At 42.9% G+C, this 18,226-nt stretch overlaps 1 protein-coding gene across 1 annotated transcript in view; it reads right to left on the bottom strand.

Annotated features, from left to right (window-relative positions):
- Positions 1 to 690: 690 nt before the first annotated feature.
- LOC120570963 (ubiquitin carboxyl-terminal hydrolase MINDY-1-like) overlaps positions 691 to 18,226 on the bottom strand; it is a gene marked incomplete at its 5' end in the record, with an annotated part of 39,578 nt that continues 22,042 nt past the window's right edge. Inside the window, 3 exons of the mRNA XM_039819649.1 lie at positions 691 to 783; positions 2,891 to 3,037; positions 4,064 to 4,270. Of these exons, the coding sequence (XP_039675583.1) occupies positions 691 to 783; positions 2,891 to 3,037; positions 4,064 to 4,270 (447 nt within the window). The remainder of the gene's footprint in view (positions 784 to 2,890; positions 3,038 to 4,063; positions 4,271 to 18,226) is intronic.

The raw sequence follows: 18,226 nt of genomic DNA, 5'->3' as shown, positions 1-18,226 counted from the left end.
TTATTTCTCAGCTCTTAACTCGTCAGTTTCTCACAGCCTGTCCACCGAAAAGTTATTCTTGGTAAAAAAGGATGATTTGGGACCACTTAAGCTTTAGAGAATTATTAATTATTGGCCGTTAATAAAGCTGTTTGTTCGACTGGTAGACCTTCTCATCAGACAGCGGTACCTGTGTGTGTCTGTGTGTGTGTGTGTCTGTGTGTGTGTCTGTGTGTGTGTGTGTGTGTACTGTGTGTGTGTGTGTGATCCACCAGACTCTGTGGGACATTCTCACATTTCTTACAAACTTTCAAAAACTCGGAATCACGTCTGAGATAAACTGTTTATCAAAGAAAGCACTGGGGTTTGGCATCGAGCTGGGTGTGTGTGTGTGTGTGTGTGTGGGTGTGTGTGTTGTCTGTGTTGTTTGTGTGTTCTGTATGTGTCTGTAGTGTGTCTGTGTGTCTGTGCTGTGTGTGCGTGTCTGTGCGTGTGTGTGTGTGTGTGTGTCAGTGTGTCAGTGCGTGTGTGTGTGTGTGTGTGTGTGTTTGTGCGTGTTGTGTGTGTTGGTGTGTGTGTGTGTGTCTCTGTATGTCTGTCTGTTGTGTATGTATCTGTCTGTCTGTGTGTGTGTCTGTGTCTGTGTGTGTGTGTGTCTGTATATCTGTGTGTGTGTGTATATATGTGTGTGTGTGTCGTGGTCTCAATAGATTACAATGATAATAAAAGGAGTCTATAGGACGACACAGTCCGAAGTCCTTCTCCTTCTCTGCGGCGCGCCCTGCTGTGACCCTGACCTCTGACCTGCAAACACAACAACAACGACATCATCATCATCATCACCATGACAACAACTACACAAACAACAACACAACAGGAGCTTTGGGCTCGTTCACATCGAAGAGAAGGGAATATTTGCGCGGCGCTTTAATCGCCCGAGTCTGATCACGGATCATTTCTGTTTAATCGCGTTACTCGCTGTCAAATGGTCAGTTTATTTAAAGCAATAAAGTCGGAAGATTTTTAGGAAAAAACTATTTATACGTTGTTGTTTAGGTCCTTATTTTCAAGTCTTTTTGGTGTCGCTGATTTCTAAGTTTCGTTCGATTCTTGCGAGGTTTGTGTCGCCTTTTTTCAAATATTTAAACTTTTTAATATCTGGGGGGGGGTATTTTTATTATTTTATTATTAGGGGACCACTAAGGCCTATATAAAAGAGACTTCAGATACAGTATTAGGGGACCACTAAGGTCTATATAAAAGAGACTTCAGATACAGTATTGGGGGACCACTAAGGTCTATATAAAAGAGACTTCAGATACAGAATTAGGGGACCACTAAGGTCTATATAAAAGAGACTTTGGATACAGTATTAGGGGACCACTAAGGACTATATAAAAGAGACTTCAGATACAGTATTAGGGGACCACTAAGGTCTATATAAAGAGACTTCAGATACAGTATTAGGGGACCACTAAGGCCTATATAAAATAGATTTCAGATACAGTATTAGGGGACCACTAAGGTCTATATAAAAGAGACTTCAGATACAGTATTAGGGGACCACTAAGGTCTATATAAAAGAGACTTCAGATACAGTACTAGGGGACCACTAAGGCCTATATAAAAGAGACTTCAGATACAGTATTAGGGGACCACTAAGGTCTATATAAAAGAGACTTCAGAGTTAGGGTTGGGTACGAACTCCGGTGCCAATAAGGAACCGGTGCCGGCGTAAACGGTAGTAACGAGACCAAATAAGAACGAAAGTTTCGGTTGCCTCATTTCGGTTCTTGACTTTTCACCACACCTGACAGCATGTAACGTTAGCCTACCTTTAGCTATCAGCTGGATTAAACACCGGTAAAATGCTAACCGCTAACGTTAAACAGTGTAAAGTGTGACTGTATTTCACTGTGGAGGACTTCAACAGCAGGATGTAACAGTCTGCTCTGCAGCGCGAGCAGCTGCGCCGTTGTCGAATTCATAGATATACAGTAGTATACTGTAATTGTAGTAGTACGTATATATGTTTATAAGGCGGAATTAAACAACACAAGACGGTGCTTTCACTTGCAGCTGCCGTTGTCGAATTAAACAACACAGACGGTTGCACTCACTTAAAACAGGTAGCCTCGTGGTGCATTCACAGTAATTGTAAAATACCCTTTTTCCCATCTGGGGTTCAACAGCAATATACTGGTGAAATAAGTTATTGTTATTGTTATAGTTATTACATTATTATTAAATCTTTAATTTTGACCATGGCCTTAGCAATAAACAAGTTACTGACTGTTGTTTACTACCCTTATTTTTTTCTTCTTCTTTTTTTTTTAAACTTTATTGAAAAGTACCGGTTGAGGCACCGGCACCGTTTTAAAAGTATCGATTTAGCACCGGAATCGAAAAAAAACCAAACGATACCCAACCCTACTTCAGATACAGTATTAGGGGACCACTAAGGTCTATATAAGAGAGACTTCAGATACAGTATTAGGGGACCACTAAGGTCTATATAAAAGAGACTTCAGATACAGTATTAGGGGACCACTAAGGCCTATATAAAAGAGACTTCAGATACAGTATTAGGGGACCACTAAGGCCTATATAAAAGAGACTTCAGATACAGTATTAGGGGACCACTAAGGTCTATATAAAAGAGACTTCAGATACAGTATTAGGGGACCACTAAGGTCTATATAAAAGAGACTTCAGATACAGTATTAGGGGACCACTAAGGTCTATATAAAATAGACTTCAGATACAGTATTAGGGGACCACTAAGGTCTATATAAAAGAGACTTCAGATACAGTATTAGGGGACCACTAAGGTCTATATAAAAGAGACTTCAGATACAGTATTAGGGGACCACTAAGGACTATATAAAAGAGACTTCAGATACACCTGTACCTGCGTTGCTGCAGCAGGCGATCCCTGTTGTTGCTGTGGTTGCTGTTGCTGTTGCTGGTATTCTTCCTGTTGGAGCTGTCGGCCAACTCCAGGTCGCTGAGGGGCCCCGCTCTGCTGCTGCTGCAGGGACACCGCCACCAGGTAGTCCTATATAACGCCAACACAGAGAGGGACCAATCACAGAGTCATCAGTCACGAGGCTCGAGTCATCGACAGCCAGCTGCTTTCTTTCTTTGGAAATCTTAATTTCTTTATTTTAAGATTCATGTCATTTTTAGGCTTTTATTTTGGAAAGGACAGCATGGACATGAATGTGAGAGAGAGGGGGGAATAACATGCAGCTAAGGACCGCAGGTCGGAACTGAACTGTGTGTCTGTGTGTCTCTGTGTGTGTGTGTCTGTCTGTCTGTGTGTGTCTGTCTGTCTGTCTGTCTGTCTGTGTGTCTGTCTGTGTGTGTGTTGTGTGTGCATCTGTTTGTGTTTGTGTGTAAAACACACTTCATTCAAAGTGGACAGAAACTAAATAAAACTACCAAAAGCCGTCTTGGTTCATCTTTCCACTGTTCCAACAATCACCACTCTGGTTTGGTTGAAATAGACCCTTAATTCACCCATTTACATGTGGAGATATGCTGGCTCTATACACGCTAAAAGTTCTGATTATTTACATGGAGTCTGGTGGAGATATGCTGGCTCTATACACGCTAAAAGTCCTGATTATTTACATGGAGTCTGGTGGAGATATGCTGGTTCTATACACGCTAAAAGTCCTGATTATTTACATGGAGTCTGGTGGAGATATGCTGGCTCTATACACGCTAAAAGTCCTGATTATTTACATGGAGTCTGGTGGAGATATGCTGGCTCTATACACGCTAAAAGTCCTGATTATTTACATGGAGTCTGGTGGAGATATGCTGGCTCTATACACGCTAAAAGTCCTGATTATTTACATGGAGTCTGGTGGAGATATGCTGGCTCTATACACGCTAAAAGTCCTGATTATTTACATGGAGTCTGGTGTGTAGGGTCCACACTTTTAACCGTATTTTTTAAGTCCAATAAATGCAACGTGTTTCCATTAATTAGTCCGTGTCTCACCTGGTCGACCTGTCTCACCTGGTCGACCTGTCTCACCTGGTCGACCTGTCTCACCTGGTCGACCTGTCTCACCTGGTCGATCTGTCTCTGCTGGTCCTGGGCGCTGGGCGCCAGGCTGGCGGCGGCGGTGGCGTTCGGCGGCGCTCTCTGCGGAGGATGACACAGCCTGAAGTCGGAGTCGCAGAAGTTCCCGTCTCCCTCGACGTTGTGAAGAGACTCCCAGACCAGACTGTCCTCCTGCAGGAAGCCCTGGTCGGTCACCAGCAGGTACAGGTGGCCCTGGAACACACACAACTTTATTAACAACAGGACTTTATTAACAACAGGTACAGGTGGCCCTGAGAGACAGGATACAACTTTATTAACAACAGGACTTTATTAACAACAGGTACAGGTGGCCCTGGGAGACAGGATAAAAACTTTATTAACAACAGGTACAGGTGGCCCTGGGAGACAGGATAAAAACTTTATTAACAACAGGGACAGGTACAGGTGGCCCTGGGAGACAGGATACAACTTTATTAACAACAGGGACAGGTACAGGTGGCGCTGAGACACAGGATAAAACTTTATTAACAACAGGTACAGGTGGACCCTGAGAGACAGGATAAAACTTTATTAACAACAGGTACGTGGTGGACCCTGAGAGACAGGATAAAACTTTATTACAGTTTTTTCCGATTGCTAAATGACAGTGGGCACAACAGGAGTCACATGTGCAGAACTCTAACTCCAGTCTGCACTACCTACAGTCACCTGAGCTAAACAGTTCACATCACCTGCAAAACTCATTCAAAGCAACACAACTCTTAACACACATCTCAAAAACAGTATGCACAGGCCTCACTGAGATAACACACACTGTCACTCAGAACACACTGAGGGTAAAAACACTAGCATCAAACACCAATACATAAAATTACAAACTTTTTCATCTTTACAGTTTGAACAATTTGGAGTGACTTGACACTACTCAACAGTTTATTTAAGGAAAAAATATAGATTGTATAACATACCAGTTTTACATAAGGTAAACAAGAAGGAATGAAAATCAGCAGTTTTCTTCAATAAAGTATTTTGTCTCTAGTAATTTATGGAATTACTGGGGAAAAAAAAACTAAAGGTACATAACAGTACCAACGAATAGTGTGACTAATCCTGCCTCTCTCCAGCATCATGTGGCAAGTTCTCTTCACCACATTGGATGTCTGCATCATCTCTAAATACTAATGAATGTGGTGTTTCTATTGCTTTCACCTCCATTACTTTCTGAAAAACAGTAAGAACTCAGTTTTACTATTGTAAAGATATTGTGTTTTTTCTTTTTAAATTTTTAATTTTAGCTTTCAGCTTAAATTGCAATCAGCAGTGTGTGATAGGCACCAGACTGAAATCTATTCTGTTTTGAATGTGTGGTTAACAGTTTTGACAGCAGTGTGTTAGCATTTGAACAAAGTGCTGTAAACTACGGTGTGCTGTACGTTGTGGTTAAAGTCATGGGATAAGTGTGTAGAGTTTTGAAAACTGTGTTCCAAGCGGATGAAAACGAACTAGAAGTTTGGTCCACATGAACTGCTGCTGTGCAGACTGGAGTTTGAGTTCTGCACATGTGACTCCAGTTGTGCTGCCACTGTCGTTGCAGATCGAAAAACTGTAACAACAGGTACAGGGGAGCCTGAGAGACAGGATAAAACTTTATTAACAACAGGTACAGGGGAGCCTGAGAGACAGGATACAACTTTATTAACAACAGGTACAGGGAGCCTGAGAGACAGGATACAACTTTATTAACAACAGGTACAGGGAGAGCCTGAGGGAGGATACAACTTTATTAACAAAAAAAGAAAAAAGAAATTAAATTATTTAAAAACGCCTTAAAATAAATTTCCAAAAAAAATCGAAAGTGAAAAAAAAATCAAAAAAGAAATTTAAAATATGTGTGTCTGTGTGTGTGTTTGTCTGTGTGTGTTTCTGTCTGTGTGTGTGTGTGTGTGTGTTGTGTGTGTGTGTGTGTGTCTGTGTATGTGTGTGTATGTGTGTGTGTGTCTCTGTGTGTGTGTGTGTCTCTGTGTGTGTGTGTGTGTGTGTCTCTGTGTGAGTGTGTGTGTGGCGTGTGTGTGTGTCTGTGTCTCTGTGTGTGTGTGGTTCTGTGTGTGTGTGTGTGTGTCTCTGTGTGTATGTCTGTGTGTGTCTGTGTGTAAGTCTGTGTGTGTGTGTGTGTGTGTGTCTGTGTGTCTCTCTGTGTGTGTGTGTGTGTGTGTGTGTGTATATATATATATACAGTGCCTTGGAAAGTATTCGCTCTTTTGAACTTTTCGACCTTTTGCCACATTTCAGGCCTCAAACATAAAGATATAAAACTGTAATTTTTGTGAAGAATCAACAACAAGTGGGACACAATCATGAAGTGGAACGAAATTTATTGGATATTTCAAACCTTTTAAACAAATAAAAAACTGAAATATTGGGTGCAAAATTATTCAGCCCCCTTAAGTTAATACTTTGTAGCGCCACCTTTTGCTGCGATTACAGCTGTAAGTCGCTTTGGGGTATGTCTCTATCAGTTTTGCACATCGAGACTGACATTTTTGCCCATTCCTCCTGATTATTTACATGGAGTCTGGTGGAGATATGCTGGCTCTATACACACTAAAAGTAAATAAATAAAATCTATATTAGAATTTACAAGCAAGTTTTCCAGTTGTTCACGTTTGGTTGCCATACTTAATGAATATTTAAATGGCCACCAAACAACCCTTCTTTTTATGCTTGAGGGGTCCCACACAGTTGGAGCCTGAAAACCTTTCGTATGTTACTGCCTAGTATCTGCAACAGGTCTTACAAGTCACTCCAGAGGGATTATCAAGTCACAAGAATGATGTTTTTGGATTTAAAAGTATTTATTTCTATAGTGGTGACAAAATGTATGAGATAAAATGCCAAACATATCAGATATATTCAGAAATACAATGTCCTGAAGCATTTCTGCCACCTTGAAAGATTTTCTTCGACTTGTCTATATTAACATACAACCTAAACACCCTTATATACACTATTAAGACACGGCGTATTTAACAGACATCTTCCCTGTCCCGCAGATACATAACCGGGAGAAATACATGAATAACAAACAGCTAATATCTCCAGATCATCTCGGTAAAGATCTTTTTAACATATCGTCCTTGTTTCAACAATCAAAGGTAAAATAACAGATCTCAACTGAGCACATTGAGAGCTTCTGGGGCTCCCCGATGGTTTTCATCAACACACAGAAATCATCTCTATCACTTCTAAAACGGTCAATACATGCAAACAAAGACGTCAAAGAAATGTACAAAAAACGTTTAGAAAAGCAGATAGATATTGAAGAAAGTGACATGTTTTTTATAAAAGCAAAAAGTAAGAAAAGCAACAAAAACGTTAAACAAATGAAAAAGACAACAATCATCTCTCAGCTACAAACATGGAGACTAAATAATTATTATATTATTTAAGAGTTAAAACACAGAATTTAACCTTAAATGACTTCTGACTATTTCAGTTTACACAACTCAGCAGAGTGTGTTTGTGTGTGTGTGTGAGTTTGTATGTGTGTACAGTGTGTGTCCGTGTGTGTACATGTGTGTCCATGTGTGTCCGGTGTGTCCGCGTTTTGTTTCCATGTGTGTGTGTGTGTCAGTGTGTAACCGTGTGTGTCCGGGTGGTGTCGTGTCCTGCGGTGTGTGTGTCCATGTGTGTGTGTGTTCAGTGTGCGTCCGGTGTACATGTTTGTCCACGTGTGTGTTTGTTGAGTGTGTGTGTGTGTGTGTGTGTGTGTGGAAAGAGTTTTGTGTGTTTGGTCTTGTGTGTGTAATTTTTTTTTTTTTTTTTTTTTTTTTTTTTTTTTAAAATTTTTTTTTTTTTAGCGAGCCCCCCCCCGGGGCCCGCGGGGGGGGGGGGGGGTGTGTGTGTGTTGTTGTGTGTGTGTTCATCAAAAATCTTTCAATAAAAACCACCGTAAAATAAACACTGAAAATGTATCAAAAAGCATCAACAAAAAGACTTGAATGGGTCAAAAAATTAAAAAAGCGCATCAAAATGCAGAAAAGCCTCGAGGGAGTGAAGGAACCAGAAAATATTCTCATTTAACAAGCTGCAATTTAGAGAAGTTTTCCTCTTTTTAAATAAATAAATGTCTCAGAATGACAGAATTTAACCCTTAAATGACTTCTGTCTATTTCAGTTTACACAACTCAGCAGAGTCTCCATCAGACCAACCATAAAACCCCAAGACCAGCAAAGAGGGGCTGGAGTGAATGTGGTCTGGACTCTGTGGAGGAGAGTCATGGTTTCAGAGACGCTGTAGAAGGACAGAATACCTGCACTGTGATCCAGGTACATCCTCTACTCTGGAGGACCCAGGACCTGAGACGGGAGTTTGGACTTTGTTGGACCAAAATATATATTTGTTGTTGTTACAATATAACGCCCAAGATTTGTCATTCGTTGCCCAAATCTACATTCCTCCGACCCCCTGCTCTGCTGATATTCTTGTATGCGGCCTGCTACAGAAACTCCTCCTCTCCTCCACCTCCCAGTAACAACGTCCAGTCAGACTCTCTACTCAGGACCTGAACCCAGCCAGTGAATCTGTCTGGGTGACTAGAATAAGACTGTTGTTGAAACGTGAATGTTGCTTTCCTGTTCCCCCAGATAATAACAGCTGTGTGTTTACTGTGTTTGGATCCAGTGTGATGTCACGTGAATATTTTAAGAATCCAGCTCTGGTCTTGCGCTCTGGTTGTGGCAGGTAAAACGTCCACTTCAGTCCCTGTCAGTGAGACGTTTGTCCACCTCTCTCAGGACGTCCTGTAGTTTATCTCTGACTTCTGACACGGCCGGGCTGTCACGTCCTCAAAGCAGCTCAGAGGACGGATATGGATGCTGGATGCTGATTGGCTGAGTGGTGACAGTGAGGGGTAGTTGGTAGAAACTGGCTGTGATCCTTGTGTGTGAGAGCTTCTTCAGCTCAGCGTCTTCCCTCTTCAGCTCAGTGATCTCCTGCTCCAGCTTCTCCTGAAGCTCTTTGACTCGACTCTCTTCCCCTTTTCTGCTGGGATCTGACCTGCTGCTCCACATCAGAGCTTCTTTTCTCCAGGAGACGGATCAGCTCGGTGAAGATCTTCGCTGTCCTCCACTGCTTTATCGGGCGGCGCGATCGATGGCCTCCGCTCTGCTGTTGAAGCAGCTTCACATCTTTCTCTCCGTCCCTGGATTCTCTGCTGGATGGTCTGTCGACCCTCGAGCTTTTTCTGCCTCTCAGTCCTTTCTGCTGCAGCTGAGACTGTGTCGTGGCCTTTATGTTCGTCCATTAAGCAGAGATAACAGATAAGCTGCTGATCAGTACGGCAGAAAATCTTCATTACCTCATCATGACGAGAGCAGACGTTCTCCTGGAGCTTCTTGGACGGCTCCACCAGCTTGTGTTTCTTGAATGTCTCTGATTCAAAATGAGGCTGAAGGTGTTTCGCAGGTAAGAAGCCAGACACACCAGGCAGGACTTGATGGCTTTGAGTTTTCTCCGTGCAGACGTCACAGGCCACATCTTCAGCTCCAGCATAGCAGTGATCAGCAGGAGCAGCTTGGAGTCCAGTCTTCTTCAGCGCCTCCACTAAAGCTGCTAACATGGTGTTTTTCAGCAGGACAGGCCTCGGTGTGAACGTCTTCCTGCACTCAGGGCAGCTGTAGCTGTCCTACGATCCTCTTCATCCCAGAAGCCTTTAATACAGTTCATGCAGTAGCTGTGTCCACAGGGAGTAGTCACCGGATCCTTCAGTAGATCCAGACAGATGGAACAAGAGAAGGTTTCCGGGTCCAGCTGAACTCCTTTCTGCGCCATTTCACCTCTCGCTCAGTGACAACGACTGTCTGACTGTCTTGAGTGTCACTTCCTGAGAAATGAATCTAGTCTGAGCTCTGATGTAATAACAGCATGTGATACGCTGTTGTACTTCCCCAGCATGTTGGTTACACCCATCTGCAAACTGTAGCTCTGAAGGGGAGGGAACAAGGAATTATGTACACAGAGTGGAGCTGGCTGTGTTTGAGAGGAGGAAGAGGAGGGAGGGGTATCAAGCTTTGTTCATTCCTGGAAGAGGAGCGCTTTGAGAGAGAGACTGGCTGCATTGCAATGCCCATACTACCATTAGTATGACAGGGAAAGATATAGTATATCCCAATACATATAATGTCAAATGCAGAATGCCAAAAATGTTCCTGATGCACCTGGTTGCATTTTGCAGTATGCAAGCCAGCGTGCTTTTCTTCCTCTTCTCCTTTTCGTGACATTTCCTGAGTTTGTGTTTATCTGCACCTTTAAGCCATGAAGGCGTGAACCAATTTCATGACTCAGCTTAACTTTCTGTTCATCTGGGACATTCCTTGAACCTCTTCCTCAACTGACTGCACACAGCTTCTTTTGCAACGAGCACATACACACAGAGAGGCACATGAAACACTCATACTATTACTTGAATATTATGACACCTTCAGGTAAAATATATATCTAAAATAATAGAAATATCTCTTCATTAAGTTGAATAAAAGTTTATATTGTTGACAATAATTCAACCACAGCCCTTGACAGAATCAGAGTAAAATATAAAGTGACCTTATCAATAACTGGTTCTTATCTCTCTCAAACACCTGAGTGAAACTTAGGCCCTGTTTCCACAGCAAAGCTTGCAAGTGAAAACGACAAAATATTTTATCAGATGTGCCTTTTGTTTAGACGGTGATGGCGTTTTTGGGACTTAAAAATGAAAAAGTCTGCTCCGATCTGCTCACGGTATTTTAGTGAGAGTCAGAATCAACATGTGAGAATGAGATAAACTCACTTTCAGCATCGTTGAGCAAAACTAAAAACAGAAATAAGACAAGAATATAAAAGAACCATGCATAAATGTAATTTTGCCATTACATAACTCTAATATCTTCTGACTACTTCTTTATTTAATTCCAGTTTAGTTTGTTTCAGATGGATTTCAGTTCGGAGGTACAAGCAGCAGAATAATTACTAATAGGTTGATAACCTTTAAAGGCAAAAACACTATATGGAGCAGCTGTGAATCAAATAAACGTATTATAAATAATATTATGTCATGTTTTTACTCTTACACTGAATGTTTGCTGCTTCAATCCAGATGAGTATTGAAAAGTGTTCAGTCTGAACAGTCCCACCAGTGTAATTAGTTATGTTATTAATTTGTTCACAATATTTTCAGGCTCATATATATATATATACAGTACAGGCCAAAAGGTTTTTATTAATAAGGGAAAAAACTTCCACTAATTAATCCTGACAAAGCAGACTGTGAAGTGAAAAACCATTTCAGGTGACTACCTCATGAAGCTCATTGAGAGAACACCAAGCAGTTTGCAGAGTTATCAAAAAAGCAAAGGGTGGCTACTTTGAGGAATCTAAAATATAAGTGTATAAATGTTTTCAGTTATTTCACACTTTTTGTTAAGTACATAATTCCATATGTGTTCATTCATAGTTTTGATGCCTTCAGTGAGAATCTAAAATGTAAATAGTCATGAAAATAAAGAAACACATTGAATGAGATGTGTCCAAACTTTTGCCTGTACTATACTATGACTTTTTATGAATTTTTTCGACATACTATACTGACTTTTCATAATTTTTTTGACATACTATACTATGACTTTTTATTAATTTTTCGACATACTATACTGACTTTTTCATAATTTTTTTGACATACTATACTATGACTTTTTCGACATACTATTTTTTGACTTTTTTATGAATTTTTCCGACATACTATACTATGACTTTTTATGAATTTTCTCACATAATACAATATGACTCTTTTATCACTTTTTGACATACTATACTATGACTTTTTATCACTTTTTGACATACTATACTATGACTTTTTCATGAATTTTTCGCATACTATACTATGACTTTTATCACTTTTTTGACATACTATACTATACTATAGTGATGGCCAAATGAAGCTCGTGAACCATTATCTTTATTTTCTGAGCCCGCTAGATGGCGGTCTTGGTTTTAAGAGAAAGGCCTTAGGCATTGCAATTCAGTGTATTCTCAAACCTTTGTTGAACAGAGAGTGCCATCTAGTGGGCTCGGAAAATAAAGACAATGCTTCATGAAGCTTCATTTGGCCATCACAACTATACAAAGAGTCCAACCCCTATCCAGGAGTATGGTTCCAGAACCAAGACTGTGCGTGAGGTAAGCTCCACCAGATCTAACTGGTAGCTTCCACCTCCCGCACCAGTTCCGCTCCTTCCCCACAGAGAGGTGACGTTCCACGTCCCCAGAGCCAGCATCTGCTGCCCGGGTCTGGTCCGTCGAGGCCCCTGACCTTCACTGCCACCCGGTAGCAGCGGTTCCTCCCACAGGTGGTGGGCCCATGGGCTGGAGAGATGGGAGCCACGTAGCCTTTTCGGTTGTGCCCGGCCGGGCTCCGTGGCAAACCCGGCCACCAGGCACTCCCCGACGAGCCCTCCATCTGGGCCTGGCTCCAGACGGGGGCCCGGGCTTCCTCCGGCAGGGTCACTCCATCTGTACCTCGTTTATTCATAGGGTTTTTGAACCAGTCTTTGTCTGGCCCCTCACCTGAGACCACTTTGCCGTGGGAGACCCTACCAGGAGCACAAAGCTCCAGAAAACACAGCCCTCAGGTTCACAGAGACACACAAACCTCTCCACCACGATAAGGTGATGGTTCACGGAAAATACCTGGAGAGGCGGATTGGGAGGAACGGCCTCCCTGATCTAAACCAGAGTGGTTGTTTGTTGTTGGACTTCTGTGCTAGTCATGGATTGTCTATAACAAACACCATGTTCGAACATAGGGATGCTCATAAGTGTACCTGGTACCAGAGCACCCTAGGGGCAAGGTCAATGATCTATTTTATAATCGTTTCATCTGATCTGAGGCCGTATGTTTTGGAACACTCGGGTGAAGAGAGGGCGGAGCTGTCAACCGATCACCATCTGGTGGTGAGTTGGGTCAGGGGTGGGGGAAGACTCTGGACAGACCTGGTAAGCCCAAACGGGTAGTGTGGGTAAATTGGGAACGTTCTGGAGGAGGCCCCTGTAACGACAGACTTTCAACTCACACCTCCGGCGGAGCTTTCGTGCATCCCTGTGGAGGCTGGGGGCATTGAACCCGAAAGGACAATGTTCAAAGTTTCCATTGCTGAAGCTGCGCGAGGAGCTGTGGTCTTAGGGTCTTAGGTGCCTCGAAAGGGCGGTAACCCACGAACACCATGGTGGACACCGGTGGTCAGGTAAGCCGTCCGACTGAAGAAGGAGTCTTTCCGGGATATGTTATCCCAGAGGACTCCGGAGGCAGTTGCAGGGTACCGGCGCCGGAGGCTGCAGCCTCTGCTGTGAAAGAGGCAAAGCAGCGGGTGTGGGAGAAGTTTGGAGAAGACATGGAGAAGGACTTTAGGTCAGCACCAAGGTGCTTCTGGAAAACCGTTCGCCCCCCTCAGGAGGGGGAAGCGGGGAACCATCGAGCTGTGTACAGTAAGGAGGGGACACTGTTGACCTCAACTGAGGAGGTAATAGGGCGGTGGAAGGAGCACTTTGAGGAACTCCTGAATCCGACTAATACGCCCTGTATGTTAGAGGCAGAGCTGGAGGATGATGGGGGACGTCAATTTCCCAGGCGGAAGTCACTGATGTAGTCAAACAACTCCACAGTGGCAAACCTCCGGGATTGATGAGATCCGTCCAGAAATGCTCAAGGCTCTGGGTGTGGAGGGGCTGTCCTGGTTGACACGCCTTTCAACATTGCGGAAAGTCTGGGACAGTGCCAAAGGAGTGGCAGACCGGGTGGTGGTTCCCCTTTTAAAAGGGGGGACCAGAGGGTGTGTGCCAATTACAGGGGTATCACACTTCAGCCTCCCTGGTAAAGTCTACCCAAGGTGCTGGAAAGGAGGATTCGGGCCGATAGTCGAACCTCGGGTTGAAGAGGACACAATGCAGATTCCGTCCCTGGTCGGTGGAACAACGGACCAGCTCTTCATTCTCGCAAAAGATCCTGAGGGGGCCTGGGAGTATGCCCAACCGGTCTACATGTGTTTTGTGGATCTGGAGAAGGCGTATGACCTGGTCCCCCGGAGATACTGTGGGAGGTGCTGTGGGAGTATGGGGTGAGGGGTCTCTTCTCAGGGCCATCCACCCTGTACGACCAAAGTGAGAGCTGTGTCCGGGTTCTCGGCAGTAAGTCGGACTCGTTTCAGGTGAGGGTTGGCGCTCCCGGGCTGCGCTTTGTCACCAATCCTGTTTGTAAATTTGTGGACAGGATATCAAGATAGTCGGGGTGGGGAGGGGTTGCAGTTCGGTGGGCTGGGGATCTCATCGCTGCTCTTTGCAGATACGTGGTCCTGATGGCATCATCGCTCGGTGACCTTCAGCACTCACTGGATCGGTTTTCGAAACGTGTGAAGCGGCTGGGATGAGGATCAGCACCTCTAAATCTGAGGCATGGTTCTCAGCAGGAAACCGATGGAGTGCCTTTTCCAGGTAGGGAATGAGTCCTTACCCCCAGTGAAGGAGTTCGAGGCACCTTGGGGTTTTGTCGCGAAAGTGAGGGACAATGGAGCCGGGAGATTGGTCGGAGAATCGGCGCAGTGGGTGCGGTATTACATTCAATCTATCGCACCGTTGGACGGGAAAAGAGAGCTGAGCCAGAAGGCAAAGCTCTGAGCTACCGGTCAGTTTCGTTCCTTACCTCACCTTGCGTCATGAAGGCTGGGTCATGACCGGAAGAACGAGATCCAGGGTACAAGCGGCCGAAATGGGTTTCCTCAGGAGGGTGGAGGCTTCTCCCTTAGAGATAGGGTGAGAAGCTCAGTCATCCGTGAGGAGCTCGAGTAAGCCGCTGCCTTGCGTTGAAAGGAGCCAGTTGAGGTGGTTCGGGCATCTGGTGAGGATGCCCCCGGGCCTCCATAGGGAGGTGGTCCAGGCACGTCCCAGCTGGGGGAGGCCCGGGGAAGCCGCGGACTAGGTGGAGGGATTATATCTCCAACCTGGCCTGTGAATGCCTCAGGATCCACCAATCAGAGCTGGTTAATGTGGCTCGGGAAAGGGAAGTTTGGGGTCCCCTGCTGGAGCTGCTCCCCCGTGACCCGACACCGGGATAAGCGGACGAAGATGGATGGATGGATGGACTATACAATGACTTTTTGACATACTATACTATGACTTCTTTATCACTTTTTTTCGGCATGTTATACCATGACTTTTTATGAATTTTTTCGACATACTATACTCTGACTTTTTATAATTTTTTGACATACTATACTATTACACACTTTGAAAAAACAACCATCCATGCTGTTCTGAGGAAACTTTTAATGCGTCTGAATGTGTCCTGCCTTCAGACCCCGGGTGGCTGGTCAAAATCTGCACGCTCTCGCGGCATTAGCCGAAACGAGCTGGCTAACCAGCGTTCTGAATGGCAAAGCACTGCTACAACACACTAATTCACCATAATCACCCAAAGAACTACTTCCATGTCCCTGTTCTGCAGGTATTCCACGCTAAGTGTGAAGTGTGCCCTCGTTTAGAATAAGTCTCCCGGGCTAATCCTGCCTTGTACTGACTGAAGTTAGAGAAACAGCTAGCTAGCTCATGTAGTCCTTACCTAGGTACTGTCAGGACACACCCTCATACTCTGCTTCTGACTGGCTAGTAGTCCTTACCTAGCTACTGTCAGGGCACGCCCTCATACTCTGCTTGTGACTGGCTAGTAGTCCTTACCTAACTACTGAGCATGTGCGACTGCCAACCAAGATAGTACAGAAGTGAGATGCCTCAATCTGTAGCTAAAACAGAGAGCTCAACACACAGGGCCACAAGAGGAGCTGCAGCAATGTGCAGTACAACAATATGGTGTTTTTGATAATTAAACCATGTAAACCTATTCTGATACAACCTCTAAATACAATTATGAACCTGAAAAATGAGCAGAATATGAGCACTTTAATAATCAGCAGCCAACAAATGAGTCGACATCAGTTTTGGGTTTTGTTTTTATTGATAATTTGACATCATGACAAATTAAATACAAAGCTTTAAAGAGAGAGTGGCGAGCAGTCAGACACGCTTAAAAACACCGGAGCGACAAGAAAAGTACCGGGTGGTGACCGAAAAACACGCGAGAGTTAGAACAGTTTGTTAAATATCTGAGTTACAGCAGAGTTTTATCCAAAATGTGCTTTCAGTTCGGTCTTGTTTATGTCCCGACGGACCAGTGATCAGTTCCCGCAGCAGATTTTAAAAATGTACGGAAAAAGACAAAATCAAATGTTAGAAGTGAGAACCCAAAAAACTAAAAGCACTAAAATAACATATACTGTACTTTATGACATATATATATATATATATATATATATATATATATATATATAAATAAAATATACTGTACTGTATGTATGCTATATATATATATATATATATAAATAAAACATACTGAATTGTATGTATGCTCTATATATATATATATATATATATATATATATATATATACACACACACACACACACACACACAGTTCAATGTTATTTTTATATATATATATATATATATATATATATATATATATATATATATATATCGTTATACAGTACAGTATATGTATATATATATTCTAACTATGAGTTGAGGCAAGAAGTCAAATCTGAAAATGAAATAAAAAAATAAATTAAAAAATGTCTTAAGTCATAAATTTGAGATATTTAGTCATAAATATAAGATAAGACTGTTTGACTAAATCAAAATGATCAATTATCAGATTTATAAATACAAGAAAATGAGTTCTGACTTAGTGAAACATTTGGAAAGGATAGGCCAGAAACCACAAAAGTCAAAGTTAGGAAAGGGGGTCAGCCCTATGTTTAAGATTTTTCTTAAAATTAGGCCCCTATGTTCCCATATTTCTAAGATTTTTCTTAAAATTAGGCCCCTATGTTCCCATATTATATTTCCTAAGATTTTTCTTAAAATTCGGCCCTATGTTCCCACATTTCTAAGATTTTTCTTAAAATTCGGCCCTATGTTAGGGTTAGGAAGGGTTAGCCTACATTCCATCTGTAGTCCACTGCTACTGGATAATAGGTTGGGTGTATTTGGCTACCAAATTGGGAGAAAGGGGGATGAAATCTGACATTGGCCCTTATTTTGAAATGTTGGGAACATAGGCCCTTATTTTGAAATGTGGAAACATAGGCACGCCCCAGGAAAGGACAGGCCAAAAAACACAAAAGTCAATGCTAGGAAAGGGATAGTCCTGTAACTATTATAAAATTGTCCAAACGTAAGATTTTTGAGAGATAAATCGACATTGGCTAATTGACGCATGGCTATCGGCTGTGGAAGTTGGCAGTGAACGCATCGATATTCCTCTCCGTCATCAGATATTTAAAATCATTATTTTGTTCATTTTTTACAGTTGGTGTAGGGGAGAATTCTTGCGTAATTTTGCGGAAACTTGTGCGTAATTTGGCCAGAGTGGCCGGGTTGTGCTAGTTAGAGTTGGGCGAGAGAGGTTGATGCCTAAACACAGAGATCCAGGGTTAAAATCCGACCTCCTGCATGGCTTGCCCCTCTCTCTCTCTCGCTTTTTTCTCTCCCCTTCTCACCTGGCTGTCCTATCAAATAAAGGGGAAAAAGCCCGGAAAAAATCTTTAAAAAAAATTACAAAACCGTGGAATATTCTCTGTAATTCGGCAGGAACATTTTCAGCAGAATTCTGCATCAAGAAAAGCATTAAATCTTCACATTACAGTCCCTCCAGAAAACGCGATATAGCGATCGGGCGATTTTTTCAAATAAGCCGGACTTCTTGCCGCATAAATTGCCGATTTCCATCGACAACCGGGTCAGACATTTCATAATCCCCGTGATTTTCGCTGGTAAAAAGTCCCGTGATATATCTTAGCAGAAAGTTGAAAAATGTTGCGCTTAATTTCTACACAAGAAGCAGCCGTTTCCGTTGCCATGGGAACGCGCATATGAAGTGACGAATTAGCGCGACGCGGAATATCATCGGTGCGCAGGGTGTTGGGGTCTTTAGTTTTCATCAAACCGCACTTTGCAAGTTCCCTTTAATTTCATCGCATACAATTGCATAAATATCCCTATATTCCATATCGCATTTTAGCAATACGTAACCGAAATCAGCGCAACAA

The sequence above is a fragment of the Perca fluviatilis genome, chromosome 13, assembly GCF_010015445.1.
Source record: "Perca fluviatilis chromosome 13, GENO_Pfluv_1.0, whole genome shotgun sequence".
In the NCBI taxonomy this organism is placed as follows: Eukaryota; Metazoa; Chordata; class Actinopteri; order Perciformes; family Percidae; genus Perca; species Perca fluviatilis.
Note: the sequence above shows the minus strand (reverse complement) of the source record. Positions and strands in the feature narration are given on the sequence as shown.